The sequence below is a fragment of the Leucopleurus acutus genome, assembly GCF_964270905.1.
Source record: "Leucopleurus acutus genome assembly, chromosome: 5".
In the NCBI taxonomy this organism is placed as follows: domain Eukaryota; kingdom Metazoa; phylum Chordata; class Mammalia; order Artiodactyla; family Delphinidae; genus Leucopleurus; species Leucopleurus acutus.
The window spans coordinates 11,651,819-11,674,067 of NC_139147.1; the positions used below are offsets into that span (position 1 = coordinate 11,651,819).

Consider the following 22,249-nt stretch of genomic DNA (forward strand, 5'->3'; position numbering starts at 1 on the left):
ACCCAAGTCGTCTTACCATTCCGATAGTGTTCGAACCAAGGCGCCTCTACCCAGGCAGAGACGAGGTCCCCCAGCTTAGCTCGGAGGCGTAGAGTGATGTTGAAATGCCGTGGGAAGCCCTCCGAGAGGCTGTTGGCGGTAAAGTTGCACTCTGTCCCGGTGAGGTTCGTACAATCCACCCTGCTGTCTTTTCTGTTGACGTCATACCAGGTACTACTCGTGCTGCTGCAAAGGGAAGAAGGATTTTACTTTGCACAAGTCTCTCTTTGATCACATATTAACAGTTTCCCCAGAGATGAGCTTTTAATTATTTATATTTATTATTTTTTTTTTGCGGTACGCGGGCCTCTCACTGCTGTGGCCTCTCCTGTTGCGGATCACAGGCTCCAGACGCGCAGGCTCAGCGGCCACGGCTCACGGGCCCAGCCGCTCCGCGGCATGTGGGATCTTCCCGGACCGGGGCACGAACCCACGTCCCCTGCATCGGCAGGCGGACTCTCAACCACTGCGCCACCAGGGAAGCCCCAGAGATGAGATTTTAATTCGATGTTTTTGATTGAGACATTGCTCACATACCATACGCTACCCCCATTTAAAGTGGTACCACTACCCCCATTTAAAATGGATTTCAGTAAATTCACACGGGTGTGCAGCCTCAGCACAATGCATTTCAGGACACGTTCATCATCCCCTAAAAGCCCTGCACCTACAGCAGTCGCTCTCCACTTCCTCCATCCCCCAAGCACGGTACCACTGATATACTTTCTATCTCTGGATTTGCCTGTTCCGGACATTTCACAGAAATACAATCATGAACTATGTGGTCTTTTGTGACGAGTGCCCTTCACTTAGCCTGTTTTACTTAGTATGTTTTCAAGCGTGATACATGTTGTAGCATGTATCAGTACTTCATCCCTTCTTATGACCAGATAATGTCCCATTGTATGTACATACCACATTTAGTTTATCCACTGATCTGCTGATGGGCACCTGGGTTGTCTCCACTTTTTGGCTATTGCGAATAATGCTAAGAATATTCACATGTAAATTTCTTTGTGAACTTATGTTCAGTTCTGTGGGGTGTATACCTAGGAGTGGACTTGCCGGGTCATATGGTAACTCTATTTTTAACTGATTTCCTGAGTAGCTGCACCATTTTACATTCCCACCCACAATGTATGAAGGTTCCAATTTCTCCTTATCGTCACCAACACTTGTTATTATGCCTTTTTTATTTTATTTTATTTTTTAAATAAATTTATTTATTTTTGGCTGCATTGGGTCTTCATTGCTGCACACGGGCTTTCTCTAGTTGTGGTGAGCAGGGGCTACTCTTCATTGCGGTGCGCAGGCTTCTCATTGCGGTGGCTTCTCTTGTTGTGGAGCAAGGGCTCTAGGCGCGCGGGCTTCAGTAGTTGTAGTACACAGGCTCAGTAGTTGTGGCTTGCAGGCTCTAGAGCGCAGGCTCAGTAGTTGTGGCGCACAGGCTTAGTTGCTCCGCGGCATGTGGGATCTTCCTGGACCAGGGCTCGAACCCGTGTTCCCTGCATTGGCAGGTGGATTCTTAACCACAGCACCACCAGGGAAGCCCATGCCTTTTTTATTGTAGCCATCCAAGTGGCTGTATTTTCCCTGGTGACTAATGATGTTGAGTATCTTTTCATGTGCTTATCGGCTATTTGCATATCTTCTTTGGAGAACTGTCTACTCAAATCCTTTGTCTATATTTTAATTGGGTTATTTGCCTTTTAGTTTTGAGTTGTAAGAGTTCTTTATACATTCTGGATACAAGTCCCTTATCAGATATATGATTTGCAAACATTTTCTGCCGTTTTGTTCTACAGTTGATTTTAATGCTTCAAACTCAGCCTCTGTAGCCTATGTCTTAGGCTGTTATAGGTGTTATATGTATGATACTGTGTTCATACAAACCATACCCATACTTCCTGCTGGTGTAGAGTTTGTTTTTACCCCATAGCTGCCCATTTAAAGAGAGTCTTGGCCACATGAAAACTTTGCCAAATGTAAGGCCATGCATCCTTGTGAGAATGCATTCCCTAGAGTCCCAATGCCACCTGCCCACGTGGGATTCTACTCGCTGACTCTGAGCTCTGTTAGGTGACTGACTTGAGAAAAGGCAGGGAGGTAGCTCTAGAAGCCTCAGTAGTGCGGCAGCAGGCACTGTCCCCTCTAGGGACAGGCTGTGCCCTGGACAGCAACTCTGGCCTGGAAAGCAAGGCCAGGGGAGACAGGAGAAATGAGGCTGGGGGGTCACGGCCACCAGCTCTCACACAACACATGTGCTTCTAAGTGTACTTCTGACCCTGCCTGGAGACTTATCTTCTGCTAATGTGGCGGGTGACCAGATGAAAGCCACATGTGGCCAGGGATTCCACAGAAGACGCCCACCATACTCCACGCCCTGGGGCCACAGGCCCTAATGGGGAAAGGGACCACAAACCACAGGCACCCCCTCTCAGTCTGGGGGTGCTGTGCTTCACAAGGGGGTAAGTGATTTTTTTTTTAAGTTATACAGATACTTAAAGGTACTATGACCTTCTCCCTGCCAATCCCAGCTGTTGAACTGGGGCAAAAGGCCCTCTCCCTGATTTTCCAGGGAACTGACCACCCATGTTCCATCTCCTCCCCTCACCTCCAAGCTTGCCCCTTTCGGATTTATCCCAGGGATGCAAGGGTTTTTCAATATACGCAAATCAATCAGTGTGATACACCATATCAACAAATTGAAGAATAAAAACCACATGATCATTTCAATAGATGCAGAAAAAGCTTTTGAGAAAATTCAACACCCATGTATGATAAAAACTCTCCAGAAAGTGGGCACAGAGGGAACCTACCTCAACATAATAAAGGCCATATATGACAAACCTACAGCTAACATCAGACTCAAGGGTGAAAAGCTGAAAGCATTTCCTCTAAGGTCAGGAACAAGGCAAGGAGGTCCACTCTCGCCACTTTTATTCAACATAGTTTTGGAAGTCCTAGCCAATCAGAGAAGAAAAAGAAATAAAAGGAATCCAAATTCGAAAAGAAGTTAAACTGTCACTGTTTGCAGATAACATGATACTATACATAGAAAATCCTAAAGACGCTACCAGAAAACTACTAGAGCTCATCATTGAATTTGGTAAAGTTGCAGGTTACAAAATCAATACACAGAAATCCGCTGAATTTCAGAACTACTTTTTAAAAGTGTTTCTCAAAAAAGGTGTTTAAAAGGGCACAAGCCATCCAAATTTAAATGAGAGCTGACACATGAAGGTCAGCAGTTTGCAGGGGTGGGGGGAAGTGGAGTTCTGGAAGGTGGCCTCCCCATCTAATTGCAAAGGACAAAAATAAGGTGCTGTGGGCCCCATTTAAATGGATAATGAAATGGACACAGCCTCACGAGCATGGCACTGCCCCATGTCTGGACTCCCACCCTCTTGCCCAGGCTTATGTTGAATCAGCCAGTCTGAGCCTTACCCAGCAAGTAGTCCTGGCTCCTGGCAATGTACTCATGTGGATGGCCTCTGTCCCTTTTACCTAATTTTGAAAGCAACCTCATCATGAGAGGGAGAACAGCATAATGATTAAACACATGGACTCTGGGGCCAGATTACCTGGGTTCAAATCCCAGTTACTTCACTTCTCTGTTCCTCAGTCTTCTTATGTATAAGATGGGATGAACTATAGCATCTGACTCTCAGGGTTGTCCTGACAGTTGAAACAGTGGACACCAGGAAAGTGCCTGGATCAGGGCCTGGTGCCTAGTAACCACCATCTAAATGTCTGTTAAACACCTGGGCAATCAATGATTTCACAGTCCAGCCTCTGTTACATCACTTCCAAAAATGATGTTTTTTCCCTTTGAACCCAGCAAGTCATCGTCCAGAAATGTAAGAAAACAATCCGACACAGTTTATGTTTGAGGACATTACTTATAACAGTCACAAACTGTCAACTATTTATACCACTCATGAGTGAGGAAAAGTTTAAAAAATCCTGAGTGATACATCATATAACAGAACATAGAATAAAAATGTTCACACAGAAATAACTGTATGAAAAAAGTGGCTACATGCTTAACTACATTAAGTTAAAAGGAAAGAAAAAAAGGAAACAGGACCCAGAAGCATAACCCCAGTTTTGTTTCAGTCTTACACACATGCTGGCACATTTGCAAACAACTGCATGTATTTAGAAAAAAATGTCTAGAGAGAAATACACTAAAATGAGAATAGTGATTTTTCTTGGACAGCAGGTTGTTTTAATTTTATTCTTTTTACTTTTCTGGATTTTCCACATTTTCTATAAAGAAAATGTATTGCTATTAAAATTATAAAACAATGAAATTTAAAAAATGCATTGGGAAGACTGGGCAAGTGGGGTGTGACCTAGAAAGGGCCCTGCTGTCTGCCTGTTTTTATTTTCAAGAAAAACAGAAATTCGGTTCTTTTTTTTTTTTAAGTGAACTCTCCAGATGTTTAAATGTTGGCACTAATTGGAAAAAAAAAATTAAACACTGTGACCAAACACAGACTTTAGGCCACATGATCTGCAACTTCTGATTTAAACTTAAAATTTGCCCACAAAGTGCTCTATGTAATTTTGGCTTTGCTACTGTGACTGTCAAAAAACAGAGGCACGTTTATTTATAATTATAGTGATGTTTTACTGGAGAGAAACAGAATGGAAACTTTTAAGTCCCATTTTTTAATTTTTTTAAAAATTTTTAAAATTTAATTTTGAGCCCCCTCAAAATTAAATTATTTAATGTAACTAAAATGTCCTAAACATGTTAAAGTACCTAGAAACAAACCGACAAAAAAAGCAAAGGCCCTCTTCCATGATCAAATCTGTAATTGGAAAAGAAAACAAAATTAGCTTCTGTTTGAGTTTTCAGTGACCCCCTCAGCTTTTACAAATAGGGACATTCACATTCAACACATCACATCCCAAAACAACCTCTAACCTGATAAAATATCTACAAAATGCTTTCCGAATAGAGAACACAGTGAAACAGGTTGGTCTGTGATGTGAAACTGTCAAAGGCTTTAACAAATACTTCTAATATTTAGAGGTGCTCTGTCAACCCACAAATGTACTTCCCCAGTCAAGGCTAAGGAATGCTAGTCAACAGATCAGCTGTAACTTCCCCTTACTGAAATCTTCTTGTGTGGCTCTAGGATACCATATTTACTCAATGCCGAGCAGGGCCAGCTTCACGGGCATGTGACCTGCGCAGTGGCACAAAGCTGTACTCCTAGGAGGGCACCTGGTTTGAAGCTCTGCTTTACCATCCTGAAATTCCCAATAGTTTTTGCACAAGGGGCCCTACGTTTTCATTTTGCACCAGGCCCTGCAAATTATGTAGCCGGTCCTCATGGACTGGTCCTTTTATTACAGATGATCATGTTTGTAATTTATAATTACTTAAGAAATAGATAAATGCGATCCAGAGATAGTACTCAAATCCCAGTTCAGAATTTATTTTTGTTAAGCAAGTATTGTTACAATGGACAGTTCACGATGAAAGTGAAGTCATCTGGAAACTACTCCTCTAACAAATTAACCATCTGTAATTTTTCTACATTGCCTGCCTGCTCTTGACCACAGACTCATTCCATGTCGCATACAGTTGCACCTGCTGTCACGTGACACATAACTACCCTTTTTACTGGTCACCTAACGGTTCATCCATAAGTTAAAACTTGACACAGTTTGCCACCTTCCTGCTAATGGACATGAATAGACACTTCAGTGTATCAGTATATCTTCATGAATAAAAGTTTGTTTTTTTTTCCTGATGGGGGGTCGTATTGTCTGCCTAGGATGAAAGTAACATGGACATCCCTACGACTGTAAGTGAAGAGTAGAATTATTTTCTAAGGGGGCTGTGCTCATAATTGATCCTGATCCAGCACTGCATCCACCAGCCACATTCTCAAAAGCACTGAGCATTCCTTTTTTTTTTTTTTTTTTTGCGGTATGCGGGCCTCTCACTGCTGTGGCCTCTCCCGTTGCGGAGCACAGGCTCCGGACTCGCAGGCTCAGCGGCCATGGCTCACGGGCCCAGCCGCTCCGCGGCATGTGGGATCTTCCTGGACCGGGGCACGAACCCGTGTCCCCTGCATCGGCAGGCGGACTCTCAACCACTGCGCCACCAGGGAAGCCCCTAGCATTCCTATTTTTTTAAATTTTGCTTATTTAGTAATCTAAACATGACTTAGCCGACAATTTTTTGTGTGTGTGCACCGTGTGGCATGCAGGATCTTTGTTCCCCGACCAGGGATTGAACTCACGCCCTGTGTATTGGAAGAGTGGAGTCCTAACCACTGGACCGCAAGGGAATTCCCACAATAATTTTAACTTAGTCTCCACTTAATTCATTTAACAAGGTAAACAAGGACTTGGATTTTGCCTTTCTTCTTCCCCTATGTGTCTATACTGCAAATCAAGTGATGGCAAACTGTAAAAAAGCTTGAAAAGAAGGTGAGAGACAGAATGAGGGGCCGGAAAAAAATGCAAAATGGAACACCAGCTTAGAAACTGAGAATTAATAGTTCATTAGATGAATAACTTCCTTATTAGACCAAATTTGGCCCACAAGCCTAAATAAACCAGATTTTGACACTTGAAAGAGATGAAGACCAAAAGATGCCTCTTGCCCTTTCAAGGCTTTTTATACATCTTCTCTTGAAACTGATGAATCAACTTTCACCAAACTAAGCAGTCATGTGGTTAGACAGCTGAGTTCTCTGATGGCCAGTGTCCTTTCAGCCTTCAGATACATGGGGTGTTGTGAAATCTCTGTCCTTGGAGATGTAAAAAGTACAAGAGAACTATCTGCTTCCCATGGATTTGCTTACAATCCTGCCAAGATGCAAGAACAGGCAGCTGGCCTCAGGTTCCGTAACAACCTCCCAACCCCAGCTCCCAGTAAGAATGCCAACAGAAATGTCGCTTACTATTTATACTGCACCTGGTAGACCACCGGCCTTGCGTCATTGTTCAGGGACACGGGCTCCCAGCTCAGAGCCTGCTGGGCGTTGTACAGGTGAACCTTCAGGTTTCGAGGAGCAGGCAGCTGGAAGGGGGTGTCTTGACAGGGACAGAGAATAAGAGAAGCGGGGGAGAGGCGGGAGAGAAAGGGAGGGTCAAGAGGAGAAAAATCGATTACAAAAATATTCCAATGCACTCTACCAGACCATTCCTACGCCTTGGTTTTTTTTTTGTTTTGTTTTGTTTTTTAACTAATTGCTATTGGAGTATAGTTGCTTTACAATGCTGTGTTAGTTTCTACTGAACAGCAAAATGAATCAGCCATACATATACATATATCCCCTCTTTTGGATTTCCTTCCCATTACACCTCGGTTTTTGGTATTACCCGTTCTCCCCTACTCCTTTAGCCTTTGACTAAAGACAGCACCACTGACACAGACTGTGGGAAAAAGGGGGGCTTGGGGATGCCTTTCCACTTGCAGGTTCCAGTTCTTATGAATGGGTCCTGGGTATGGGGTCTGGCTGAACCAGAATGCCTGTTTTACGTTTAGTAAGTGTGGGTAACTTAACAGCCCGGGCTTCTGTTTCTTCGTCAGGAGTAAGGAATAAGTAACAGTAGACTGCAGAAGGCTGTGGAGAAAATTAACTTGATGACTACTTGACATGCATTAGACCCAGACTTATACCAAAGGAGTGTTTGGTAAACATCCACAAACATGGGTGCGCACACACACACACACACACACACACACACACACACACACACACACAGAAACATACCCCAAACCAGGCGTGCAAAGCCCACAGACACCTGGGAGGGTGAGGACTTGTCTTCTGGGCTTCATCAGACTCGCTGTGTTTCTCAAAGACCCCCCCAACATCACAAGCACTGAAGTTAAAATGCAGATTCCCAGGCCACACCCCAGACCAGGAATTCTGCATTTTCAACAAGCTTCCCAGCTGATTCTCATGCACACTGAAGTTTGAGAACTACAAACGATAGCATAACACATTCCCCAGGGAACTGCCACCAAGATCTGAATCCCCCTTTTCAGGGTGACCTGGGAGACACAACTCCAAACAGGTGCTTTACAGGATTGGGCTAGAGGCTGCCCGCACGGGAGCCTTTGCTCTAGTTAGAAAACAGACCGTAATGATAGACTTTCTCTGAGATTTAAAGATTAATGGGGACTTCCCTGGTGGCACAGTGGTAAAGTATCCGCCTGCCAACGCAGGGGACATGGGTTCGATCCCTGGTCCGGGAGGATCCCACATGCCACAGAGCAACTAAGCCTGTACGCCACAACTACTGAAGACCATGAGCTGTAGGGCCCGTGTGCTGCAACTACTGAAGCCTGCATGCCTAGAGCCCGTGCTCAAGCCACTGCAATGAGAAGCCTGTGCAACAAAGAGTAGCCCCCGCTCGCTGCAACTAGAGAAAGCCCACGCACAGCAACAAAGACCCGACGCAGCAGACAAAAAAAAAAACCAAAAAAAAACATTAATGAGAAACACCCAGAGGTGGAAAGTAAAGTTTGAAAAACATGCCGTTCCAGAATTCAAAGCAGGAAACTCAAACCACACAATTTCAGTAAATGCATCCAAGCTTAAAGAAGGATGCCCGGATCAGCTGATAGCCTGGCCCGCTGCTCTCTTCTGAAAGGTACATTACCTAGAGTCTGTGGCCACTTGTTTACTTACAGAATGTCCACTGTCTTCACAGCTATGACCTTGGGCTGACCTCCATTCTAGATCATAATTCAAGCAGCTCACCAGCACTGCTGCCAACTCATACCAGGCCTCATGGAAGCTGGGCCAAAGGCGCAGCATGGCGGGAGGCTGGTCTCCTGGTCAGGCCCATCCCGCTCACTGTGGCTGCTATAGCCCAGTGGATGCCAAAGCTGAGAAATGAAGTTCTGCTTCCAGGGAGGGATGTGCAGGGTCTCAGGGGTGAGTGCTTGGTTGGGGCTGGGCACCCATCAGAGCATACCGGAGACCTTCTACTGTCTATATTAGTTTCCTAGTTTTAAATAAATAATTAATTAATTAATTTTTGGCTGTATTGGATTTTCATTGCATGCGGGCTTTCTCTAGTTGTGGCGAGCTGGGGCTACTCTTTGTTGTGGTGCGTGGGCTTCTCATTGCGGTGGCTTCTCTTGTTGCGGAGCAAGGGCTCTAGGCGCGCGGGCTTCAGTAGTTGCAGTACACAGGCTGAGTAGTTGTGGCTCGCGGGCTCTAGAGCACAGGCTCAGCAGTTGTGGTGCACGGGCTTAGCTGCTCCGCGGCATGTGGGATCTTCCCGGTCCAGGGCTCAAACCCGTGTCCCCTGCACTGGCAGGTGGATTCTTAACCACTGCACCACCAGGGAAGTCCCCAGTTTCCTATTGATGTTGAACGAAATGACCCCAAATGTAGTGTCTTAAAACAACCCAGATTTATGCTCTTACAGCTCTGGAGGTCAGAAGTTTGCAGTAGGTCTCACTGGGCCCATGTCAAGGTGTCGGCAGGGCTCTGTTCCTTCTGGAAGCTTGCCTTTTTCCTTGCCTAGAAGCTGCTCACATTCTTTGGCTCATGGCCTCTGCCTCCGGCAATGCTGGGCTGAGTCTTTCTTGTGCTGCCGTCTCTTTGGTTCTGACTCTCTTGCCTCCCTCTCCCATCTTCCAAGGACCCTTGTGATTGCACTGGGCCCACAGAGCCCGATAATCCAGGATAATCTCCCCAGCTCAGGACCCCTAATTTAATCACGTCTGCCAAATCCCTTTTGCCATGTAAGATAACGTGGTCACAGGTTCCGGGGATGAGGATGTGGACACCTTTGGGGACCCTTATTCGGCCTGCCCCAGGGCTCCTCCCCATCTCCCCATCTCTGGGGAGGGGCCAGAGGCGTTCCCCCTCCCTCCGCCCTTCTCCTGGCACCCTCTCCCCCGTCTAAACATTCAGCTGAGAAAGGGAGCGACAGGGGACCAGTGAAGTCTTCCACCCCAACTGGCACGTGGACCAGAAGAAAGCCTTCTGGAAAAGCTGGGGTCTCCAGATGAGTCTTCCACTTTCTTCAACTTTCATTTTACTGAGGTGTGGAGAGAGGACCTGCAGTTTTGCTCTCGTATTTGAGTTTCTTGGACTCCCCTGTCTCACCACATTCAGAGAAGAAAATGAGTCTTACGGCTGTAGATTTCACAGTGAAGTACCAGAGGCTGCCCACTCATTAACACCAACAGCTTCAACCGCGGCCCTGCACGCCTCTCAGGAGGCCCGTCCCTCCACGGCCTCCTGTGGCCTCCTCCTTGTTCCTGGGAAGCGCCGGGAACCCTCCCACCTCGCCTTGCCCTTGCTGCTGCCCTTCTCTGGAGCCTTCTCTCCCCCTGTGCCAGGCTCTCTCCCCCGCTCCCTTCATGTCTCTGCTCAGATGCCACCTTATCAGAGCAGCTTCCTGCCTACGAAGCCCAGGGCAGGGGACTCTCGATCCCTACTTTCCTTTTCTCCTAGCTTTCCCACCACCTGCGTCCTTTGTTTACACCCCGGTGGTGAGAGGCATGGATTCCAGAACTTGACTGCCTGGGTTCAAAGCCACGCGCTCTTTGCGGGACCTTGAGCAAGCTGTTTCCCTCTCTGTGCCTGGTTGCCTCCCCTGCGAAATGGAAAGGAAAACAGTGCAGACTTCAAAGGGTTATTATGAGGAATGGGTGGGTTAATTTCACATGCGGTGCTGAGAACAGTGCGAGCACCACGTGATCGTTTCCTCTCCTCCTTGCTAGCAGCTCACTGACAGTCTCCCCCAACACTAGAGCAGCGAGCTCCAGGAGGGCTGGGTGTTGCCACACTTGGGGGCTGTTTCATCCCTAGTGCCTGGAGGACCAGGCACGCAGAATCTGGGGAGCGAGTGGCTTGCAGCCCAGCGGCCTGAGTTGCTTCAGGGATTATGTAGCCAGTTTCTGTGTCCTCAGTGTTGCATTTGTCCACCCGAAACCCATGCTAATCTCAGTCTCTCTTTCTCTTCCTTGCTTTATGTGTAAGTCCTGCCTTTTCTCTGGTCTCAGTGGCTGAGGCAGGGAGTGGGTATAACTCTGGACCATGGACTTATCTGGATGGCTCTAAAGGGTCAATATATTTAGGGCCATAGCACCTTCTGTCAACAGTGTTGACAAAGGCTCTGTGGGAAGGGAAGAGAATTTCTGGACAAAGGGCTTTGGCTGGAATCCTGATCCTGCCACCTAGAGCCATGGGATCCTACCACGACCCCACCTGAGCCTCAGTTTTCCCATGAATAATGAAATGATACCATCTCTCCCAGAGATGGAGTGAGGGGCAAATGCAGGACCACGAATGAAAGGCAAACCAGACACTGCTGCCTAAGTGTGATTTTTAAGACGTGCCCATTTCAGGGTGATCTGATGGATGGCTGCTTCTGCAGGTGGCGAGCCGCAACCCGATACCCAGACCCTGCCTTCAGTGATCAGCAACAGAGGGCCCAGCCCCATGCTGATCACTGCATTCAATGGTCTGACCCTGCTGTAGGCAGAACAGTGGCCCCTCCCAAAGATGTCTGTGTCCTAATGTATTCACAGGACACAGATATCTTTGGGAGGGGATGAAACTTAGGGTTCTGAGGAGGACGCAGGGCGTGCACAGCCGTGTGGCTGACAGGGTCTTGGTGCTCGGCCAGGTGTCAGGCCTGAGCCTCTGAGGTGGGAGAGCCAAGCTCAGGACACTGGTTCACCAGAGACCTCCCAGCTCCAAGTAATATCAAACAGCGAAAGCTCTCCCAGAGATCTCCATCTCAACGCTAAGACCCAGCTCCACTCAACTACCAGCAAGCTACAGTGCTGGACACCCCATGCCAAACAACTAGCAAGACAGGAACACAACCCCACCCATTAGCAGACAGGCTGCCTAAAATCATAATAGGATCACAGGCACCCCAAAACACACAACCAGACGTGGGCCTGCCCACCAGAAAGACAAGATCCAGCCACATCCACCAAAACATAGGTGCCACTCGCCTCCACCAGGAAGCCTACACAACCCACTGAACCAACCTTAGCCACTGGGGACAGACACCAAAAACAACAGGAACTACGAACCTGCAGCCTGTGAAAAGGAGACCCCAAACACAGTAAGTTAGGCAAAATGACAAGACAGAGAAATACACAGCAGATGAAGAAGCAAGGGAAAAACCCACCAGACCTAACAAATGAAGAGAAAATAGGCAGTCTACCTGAAAAAGAATTCACAGTAATGATATTAAAGATGATCCAAAATCTTGGAAATAGAATGGAGAAAATACAAAAACCATTTAACAAGGACCTAGAAGAACTAAAGAGCAAACAAACAATGATGAACAACACAATCAATGAAATTAAAAATTCTCTAGGAGGAATTAATAGCAGAATAACTGAGGCAGAAGAACAGATAAGTGACCTGGAAGATAAAATACTGGAAATGACTACCACAGGGCAGGATAAAGAAAAAAGAATGAAAAGAGTTGAGGACAATCTCAGAGACCACTGGGACAACATTAAATGCACCAACATTCGAATTACAGGGGTCCCAGAAGAAGAAGAGAAAAAAAAAGGGACTGAGAAAATATTTGAAGAGATTATAGTTGAAAACTTCCCTAAGATGGGTAAGGAAATAGTCAATAAAGTCCAGGAAATGCAGAGAGTCCCATACAGGATAAATCCAAGGAGAAACACACCAAGACACATATTAATACAATTATCAAAAATTAAATTCAAAGAAAAAAGATTAAAAGCAGCAAGGGAAAAGCAACAATTAACATACAAGGGAATCCCCATAAGGTTAACAGCTGATCTTTCAGCAGAAACTCTGCAAGCCAGAAGGGAGAGACAGGACATATTTAAAATGATGAAAGGGAAAAACCTACAACCAAGATTACTCTACCCAGCAAGGATCTCATTCAGATTCAATAGAGAAATTAAAATCTTTACAGACAAGCAAAAGCGAAGAGAATTCAGCACCACCAAACCAGCTCTACAACAAATGCTACAGAAACTTCTCTAGGCAGGAAACACAAGAGAAGGAAAAGACTTACAATAACAAGCCCAAAAGACTTAAGAAAATGGTAATAGGAACATTCATATCAATAACTACCTTAAATGTAAATGGATTCAATGCTCCCACCAAAAGACACAGACTGGCTGAATGGATACAGAAACAAGACCCATACATATGCTGTCTACAAGAGACCCACTTCAGACCTAGGGACACATACAGATTGAAAGTGAGGGGATGGAAAAAGATATTCCATGCAAATGGAAATCAAAAGAAAGCTGGAGTAGCAATACTCATACCAGACAAAATAGACTTTAAAATAAAGACTAATACAAGAGACAAAGAAGGACACTACATAATGATCAAGGGATCGATCCAAGAAGAAGTTATAACAATTGTAAATATTTATGCACCCAACATAGGAGCACCTCAATACATAAGGCAAATACTAACAGCCATAAAAGGAGAAATCGACAGTAACACAATCATAGTAGGGAACTTTAACACCCCACTTTCACCAATGGACAGATCATCCAAAATGAAAATAAATAAGGAAACACGAGCTTTAAATGATACATTAAACAACATGGACTTAATTGATATTCAAAGGACATTCTATCCAAAAACAGCAGATTACACTTTCTTCTCAAGTGCTCATGGAACATTCTCCAGGATAGATCATATCTTGGGTCACAAATCAAGCCTTGGAAAATTTAAGAAAACTGAAAATTGTATCAAGTATCTTTTCTGACCACAACACTATGAGACTAGATATCAATTACAGGAAAAAGTCTGTAAAAAAACCAAACACATGGAGACTAAACAGTACACTACTAAATAAACAAGAAATCACTGAAAAAATCAAAGAGGAAATCAAAAAATACCTAGAAACAAATGACAATGAAAACATGATGACCCAAAACCTATGAGATGCAGCAAAAGCAGTTCTAAGAGGGAAGTGTATAGCAATACAATCCTACCTCAAGAAACAAGAAACATCTCAAATAAACAATGTAAACTTACACCTAAAGCAATTAGAGAAAGAACAAAAAAACCCCAAAGTTAGCAGAAGGAAAGAAATCATAAAGATCAGATCAGAAAGAAGTGAAAATGAAATGAAGGAAATAATAGCAAAGATCAATAAAACTAAAAGCTGGTTCTTTGAGAAGATAAACGAAATTGATAAACCATTAGCCAGACTCATCAAGAAAAAAAGGAAGAAGACTCAAATCAATAGAATTAGAAATGAAAAAGGGGAAGTAACAACTGACACTGCAAAAATACAAAGGATCATGAGAGCTTACTATAAACAACTATATGCCAATAAAATGGACAACCTGGAAGAAATGGACAACCTGAACCAGGAAGAAATAGAAAATATAAACAGACCAATCACAAGCACTGAAATTGAAACTGTGATTAAAAATCCTCCAACAAACAAAAGCCCAGGACCAGATGGCTTCACAGGCAAATTCTATCAAACATTTAGAGAAGAGCTAACACCTATCCTTCTCAAACTCTTCCAAAATATAGCAGAGGGAGGAAATACTCCCAAACTTATTCTACAAGGTCACCATCACCCTGATATCCAAACCAGACAAAGATGCCACAAAAAAAGAAAACTACAGGCCAATATCACTGATGAACATAGATGCAAAAGTCCTCAACAAAATACTAGCAAACAGTATCCAACAGCACATTTAAAGGATCATACACCATGATCAAGTGGGGTTTATCCCAGGAATGCAAGGATTTTTCAATATATGCAAATCAATCAATGTGATAAACCATATTAACAAATTGAAGGAGAAAAACCATATGATCATGTCAATAGATGCAGAAAAAGCTTTTGACAAAATTTAACACCCATTTATGATAAAAACCCTCCAGAAAGTAGGCATAGAGGGAACTTACCTCAACATAATAAAGGCCATATATGACAAACCCACAGTCAACATTGCTCTCAATGGTGAAAAACTGAAACCATTTCCACTAAGATCAGGAACAAGACAAGGCTGCCCACTCTCACCACTATTATTCAACATATTCGAAGTAAAACTGTCACTGTTTGCAGATGACATGATACTATACATAGAGAATCCTAAAGATGATACCAGAAAACTACTAGAGCTAATTAATGAATTTGGTAAAGTAGAAGGATACAAAATTAATGCACAGAAATCTCTTGCATTCCTATACACTAATGATGAAAAATCTGAAAGAGAAATTAAGGAAACACTCCTATTTACCATTGCAACAAAAAGAATAAAATACCTAGGAATAAACCTACCTAAGGAGACAAAAGACCTGTATGCAGAAAACTATAAGACACTGATGAAAGAAATTAAAGGTGATACAAACAGATGGAGAGATATACCATGTTCTTGGATTGGAAGAATCAACATTGTGAAGATGACTATACTACCTAAAGCAATCTACAGATTCAATGCAATCTCTATTAAACTACCAATGGCATTTTTCACAGAACTAGAACAAAAAATTTCACAATTTGTATGGAAACACAAAAGACCCCGAGTAGCCAAAGCAATCCTGAGAAAGAAAAACGGAGCTGGAGGAATCAGGCTCCCTGACTTCAGACTATACTACAAAGCTACAGTAATCAAGACAATAAGGTACTGGCACAAAAATAGAAATATAGATCAATGGAACAGGAGAGTGAGCCCAGAGATAAAGCCACGCACATATGGTCACCTTATCTTTGATAAAGGAGGCAAGAATATACAATGGAGAAAAGACAGTCTCTTCAATAAGTGGGTCTGGGATAACTGGACAGCTTCATGTAAAAGAATGAAATTAGAACACTCCCTAATGCCATAAACAAGACTAAACTCCAAATGGATTAAAGAACTAAATGTAAGGCCAGACACTATAAAACTCTTAGAGGAAAACATAGGCAGAACACTCTATTACATAAATCAAGATCCTTTTTGACCCGCCTCCTAGAGAAATGGAAATAAAAAGAAAAATAAACAAATGGGACCTAATGAAACTTAAAAGCTTTTGCACAGCAAAGGAAACCATAAACAAGACAAAAAGACAACCCTCAGAATGGGAGAAAATATTTTCAAACGAAGCAACTGACAAAGGATTAACCTCCAAAATATACAAGCAGCTCATGCAGCTCAATATCAAACAACCGGGGCTTCCCTGTTGGCACAGTGCTTAAGAATCTGCCTGCCAATGCAGGGGACACGGGTTCGAGCCCTGGTCTGGGAAGATCCCACATGCCGCGGAGCAACTAAGCCCGTGTGCCACAATTACCGAGCCTGCTCTATAGAGCCTGCGTGCCACAACTACTGAAGCCCGTCTGCCTAGAGCCTGTGCTCTGCAACAAGAGAAGCCACCGCAATGAGAAGCCTGCACACTGCAACGAAGAGTAGCCCCTGCTCACCGCAACTAGAGAAAGCCCACATGAAGCAACGAAGACCCAGCACAGCTAAAAAATAATAAATAAGTAAAATAAATAAATTTAGTTTTAAAAAAACCCCAAACAAACAACCCAATCCAAAAATGGGCAGAAGACCTAAACAGACATTTCTCCAAAGAAGATACACAGATTGCCAACAAACACATGAAAGGATGCTCAACATCACTAATCATTAGAGAAATGCAAATCAAAACTACAATGAGGTATCACCTCACACTGGTCAGAATGGCCATCATCAAAAAATCTACAAACAATAAATGCTGGAGAGGGTGTGGAGAAAAGGGAACCCTCTTGCACTGTTGGTGGGAATGTAATGTAGCCACTATGGAGAACAGCATGGAGGTTTCTCAAAAAAACTAAAAATAGAACTACCATATGACCCAGCAATCCCACTACTGGGCATATACCCTGAGAAAACTATAATTCAAAAAGAGTCATGTACCACAATGTTCACTGCAGCTCTATTTACAATAGCCAGGACATGGGAGCAACCTAAGTGTCCATCGACAGATGAATGGATAAAGAAGATGTGGCACATATATACAATGCAGTATTACTCATCCATAAAAAGAAACGAAACTGAGTTATTTGTAGTGAGGTGGATGGACCTAGAGACTGTCATACAGAGTGAAGGAAGTCAGAAAGAGAAAAACAAATACCATATGCTAACATATATATATGGAATCTAAAAAAAAAAAAAAGTTTCTGAAGAACCTATGGGCAGGACAGGAATAAAGACACAGATGTAGAGAATGGATTTGAGGACACGGGGAGGGGGAAGGGTAAGCTGGGGCGAAGTGAGAGAGTGGCATGGACATATATACACTACCAAATGTAAAACAGATAGCTAGTGGGAAGCAGCTGCATAGTGCAGGGAGATCAGCTGGGTGCTTTGTGACGACCTAGAGGGGTGGGATAGGGAGGGTGGGAGGGAGGGAGATGCAAGAGGGAGGAGATATGGGGATGTATGTATATGTATGGCTGATTCACTTTGTTATAAAGCAGAAACTAACGCACCATTGTAAAGCAATTATACTCCAATAAAGATGTTAAAAAAATTAAAAAAGAAAGAAATTTAGGGTCCAAATCAGAAGACCTAAAAACAGATTATCCTGGAGTATTTGGGTGGACCCGATGTCACCACAAGGATGTTTGTCTAGAAGCTGGAAAAGGCAAGGTAGTGATTCTTCCCCTAGAACCCTCAGAAAGGAGCACATGGCTGCAACACCTTGATTTTAGCCCAGTGAAAGCTGCATCTGACTGCTGACCTCCTGAACTGTAAGACACTAAATTTGGTTCTAGGCATCTTCACCATAAGCTTCCTTGCCGTAGACATTTTTGCCACAGCATTTTCACTGCAAACATTTTTGCCAAATAACTAATTTGCCATCAGGCGATTTAGCTCTAAAAAGTAAAATAATGAAAAATAAAAGAGAGTGCATAAGACATAATAAAACATGAAAAGTGATGACAAAACTTAGAAGACTTTATTGCAAAATACAAAATATTTGAATCCATTGGAAATGTGTGTAGATGCATGGCAATGCTGCGCAAACAACTGATTTTATTTTGTGGGCTTTACAAAGCCCTTGTCTTCAAAGTCTTTCGTTCATCATATTATACGTTGTTTTGTTTTGTTTTGTGCTTATTGACTTGTTTCATGCTTTCTCTTTTTCACTAAGATTTCATATTGCATTAAGCGAGGTGTCAGTTTCTGAACACTGGGATGCATGTTTGTAACTGAGCTTTGTACTGCGTTGTGAAAGCCTCTACGCTATTGTGTGGTCTTGGCATATTGTCACATGTCCCTTGAGAAACGTTTAGTTCTATGGGAAACGTTGGTTCAACGCTGCACCTTTAAGGCCATTGGTCTCTTTCTCTTCCAGGGTAGTGTGTTTCAAAATCAGAAACAAAATCATCATCATCGGTCAGCTCGATAAAGTCATCAGTAACTTCACTAACTGGAAGAAACGCTGACACGTTTCAACCGCTTGAAACCAAACTATCAACCAGTTATTTTATCTTTTACAGCAAAATCGCCTGATGGCCAATTAGTTAGGCGACGAACATGTTTGAGGTGCCAAGTTGGTAGTCATTCGTTCCAGCAACAACAGGAAACTAATACAGTCCCTGGAGGTGGACACCAGGCCTTTAATGACACCCCAGCTCCTACAAGATAAAAGCTCACAGTCCTAAGTAGCGTGTACAAAGCCCCACTCTACTTGCTTCTCCACGGTCTTTGGGGCAATGGTTCACTAACTGTTAATGGTAAGAAGAGATAACCTAGGGAGGTGCCAAGTGTGTCCTCTGTACCTCACAACCACAGCTCCTTCTGTTCCATCTTCCTGCCCCAACCGGCCACCTCCGATCCACCCTGGATCCAGGTGTTTGAGATTTTATACATTTTTAAGAATAGTTTCTCCTGGGTCTTAACAGCATAGTTTGATAAACACACATCACACACAGATAATAAAATAAAGTACTGCTAACATCAAAATTAATCATTTAATCTTTTTTTTTTTTTTTTTGCATTACGCGGGCCTCTCACTGCTGTGGCCTCTCCCGTTGCGGAGCACAGGCTCCGGACGCGCAGGCTCAGTGGTCATGGCTCACGGGCCCAGCCGCTCCGCGGCATGTGGGATCTTCCCGGACCGGGGCACGAACCCGCGTCCCCTGCATCGGCAGGCGGACTCTCAACCACTGTGCCACCAGGGAAGCCCTAATCATTTAATCTTGACAATCGAACACCCTTCAGAATCTTCCCATGGATGGGTCATTATGATGAACATCAATGATCTCACCTCCCTGCAGATGAGGAGAAGTCAAAAAGACATTCCCTGAATCCTCACCCATAACCAGGAAGCTGCTCTCATCTGTAAATACTGGACATCAGCTTATTTACCTAGACCATTTGTCTCTTCCTATAAAGGATGGTTTGGTTTCCCAGGGAGTAAAATGGGGCTCTTACCCACTTCAAAATATGGGTGAGGAAATTAGGGGAGATCATGCATAGAAAGCACTTAACAGCTTGTCTGAGTTAAAAAAGTAGCCCAATAAATGGTGGACATTACTATCATTTATAGAGTTTGCCCCCAAACATTTCAGTTACATAGTAGTTTCCACTGTTGAGATTATGGACAAACAGGAGTTACTTAATACAGATTTATCTGCAATGGTTTTTATGTGGTCGGGGATTTATGGTTTTTCTCAGTGGTCTCTAAGCTCTGAGAAGCTTTGGATGTTCAAGCCAGCAAGTCATGGTGAGAAAATTTTGTGGCCTAAGGACATTCCAATCTGCTAGACAATAAGCAGCAGCTATGACAATTACAAATAGAAGCCTTAATTCTTCAACATTCGGGTAATTAAATTACTAAAGAGTGGGTTGACTTACTGCACTTTAATGCTTTGATTAGCTTCTATCTAAAGCACCACCTACTACAGATTGGGTCAGGTCCAGTATTTTACATATGTTATCCTTCTAACAACTCGAAGGGGTAGATATTGCAAGTGCCCCTTTAAAAATTTTGTTTCCAGTACTTGTATTTTTCCCCCCTCTGACCATAAAAGCAATTACGTGACTACTGAAGGACACCTGTAAATTATGGAGAAGTCTGGAAATTTTTCTACTTACTACCTGTTTACTATATGATCGTTAATCTTTTCACTTTGTGTTTTGACCAACAAAGAGTTTCTCTTAAAAATATCCCGGTTAGTTTTCAATTGTTTATTATGCAAAATTTCAAATAGTCACAAAAAACAGATTAGTATAATGTGGTGCTGCTTTGCAAAGGATCTGTGGTGAAGGACCAGTTTATTTCCAATGCATCACAGAGACCCAAACTTTTGCAGAATACAATCAAAGATAATCACTAGAAAGATGGACCTAGGACCACCTTGGGCAATTACTAACATTTTACGAGTGCCCAAATCTCATGTGAAGGAAGCAGGGAAGGGGCAGACATAGGTTGTTCAAGGCTTGAAGCTGGGGAGGAGTGGAGTCGAGATTCAAACCCAACTGTCCGACTCCCAGGGGAAACAGCCATTTAACCAGGAGCACACATCCCCATATGCAAGGCTCCCCTCAGCCAGGATCTACGGCATTTAAGGGCTTTAGCAAGGGATGCTGATAAAAGAAACAAACGCAAACAACACCTTGAGAATTCAAGTGGGAGGAAACTTCTAAATTCTTGAGACTTTTTAAGTGTTACCCAATCTATGATACCGGCTTTTCTACAGGAAAGAACCCAGCAAAACACAAACACGTGGACATGCACAGAATGTTCTCACACATCCACCTTTGTCATTGTTTTCTCTTTCTTTCTCTCTCTTTTTTTGTAGTTTTTCTCTTTCGCTCGTAAGTATGGTCAGTTAGTGTCAGAGGCCGATCTCAGGTAAAGGGCCGTCCAGATGGGAACGGAGCTGGGATTAACAGTCTGGTTCAGCTGACCGACCTCCTTACCCGCAACGCGACATTTCTGGGTCCTGCCCTGAGCGCAGCCCCGCCCCGCCCCCTTCCCCCCCATCTATCCGTTCCCCATCGGGGTTTCACACCGATATCAAACACACCCGGCCACAGTAAGACTGAGTTACAGTCACAACCTCCAAGACGGAGGTCCCTGCCGGTGGCTGGCCTCCACGGCACGCAGCTGCCAGGAAGGCAGGCCTGGGACCTGCTTCCAGCTCAGGCCACTGGGGAGGACGTGCCAGACGGGGCTACGTTCAGGCGGCCCAGGAGAAGACTCTGTGGCCTGCAGAGGCGGCCTTTCCTCGAGCCCTGGATTCGGTTTTTCCTTTGTTCATTTTGAGACATTCGGAGTCGGGCCGCGCTGGAGTTTGGGCGGCGGCGCGGGGGTGGGAGAGAAGGAGCTAGAGTGTGTCCAGATTCAGGCAGGGGCAGCTTGAGCCCCTCCTTCCTGCCAGCGCTGTCCAGGGCGCCGGGAGAGGCGAAGGGCGTCCAGCGGCTCCTCCCGCTGCGCCAGCTCCACGCCCCGAGACTGCCCGGAATTCTCCCCTACCACCCCACACCCACTTCGGGCTCCCCGCGGACCCCGCCCGATCGGGGCAGCCCTGTAGCCCCTCAACCGATCCAGGTTCCCTGCGGACCCCAGCCGCTAGGGACACCCCCGTTTACCCCCAACCTATCGGGGTTCCCGTGGGCACCCCACCTACTCCGGGCTCCCCGCTGACACCCACCCGTGCGACAACGGTTCCGGCCGGCCTCTGGGTGGGTGGGGGGCCCAGGCCCCGCTTACCTGCCGGGGGCGTCGCTGCGCCGCAGCTACTGAGCAGTAACAGCAGCGGCAGCAGTAACAGAGGCGGCGGCCGCATGGCCCGGGGCTCTGGGCGCTGCGGCCTCAGCGGCGCTCTGGGCGCGGCCCGGCCCCGGCGCGGGGTCGCCAAGCCGCTCACGTCGCCGCCTAGGTGGCCATGGCGAGCGCAGGGCGCTGGGGCCTGCCTCTTCCAGAGCGGCGGCGGCGGCGGCGGCGCGTCCCGGGCGGCAGGAGAGCCCGGCTCGGCCGCCGCGCCCAGACCAGCCCCTCCCGGCGCCCGCGCCCCGCCCAGCGAGGCCGCCAAGTTCCTGCGCCCCGCCCGCCGCGGGGATTTTCCCGGCGCCCCCCATTCGCGCGGGCGCTCCCGGGAACCGCGGCCCGGGGCCTCCCGGCCCCCCCACCCCACCCCGTCTACCCGCGGCCGAAGCGCCCAGCGCGGCCCGATCCCGACCTCTGCGGCCGCCCGAGTTGGGGTCTCCCGAAGCGAGGCCTGGGCCTGGCACAGAGGACGG

At 45.4% G+C, this 22,249-nt stretch overlaps 1 protein-coding gene across 2 annotated transcripts in view; it reads right to left on the reverse strand.

Moving 5' to 3' along the window:
* Nucleotides 1-21,966, reverse strand: part of IFNGR2 (interferon gamma receptor 2) — a 35,246-nt gene extending 13,280 nt beyond the window's left edge. Inside the window, exons 1-3 of one of the 2 annotated variants that reach the window (XM_082840426.1) lie at nucleotides 21,720-21,966; nucleotides 6,986-7,104; nucleotides 17-225 (exon numbers count right to left, since the gene is read on the reverse strand). In XM_082840426.1, coding sequence (XP_082696552.1) covers nucleotides 17-225; nucleotides 6,986-7,011 — 235 coding nt within the window. In that variant the 5' untranslated portion in view covers nucleotides 7,012-7,104; nucleotides 21,720-21,966. Of the gene's footprint in view, nucleotides 1-16; nucleotides 226-6,971; nucleotides 7,105-21,719 lie in introns of both variants that reach the window. The other variant, XM_082840425.1, reaches the window with a different exon arrangement.
* Nucleotides 21,967-22,249: the final 283 nt, after the last annotated feature.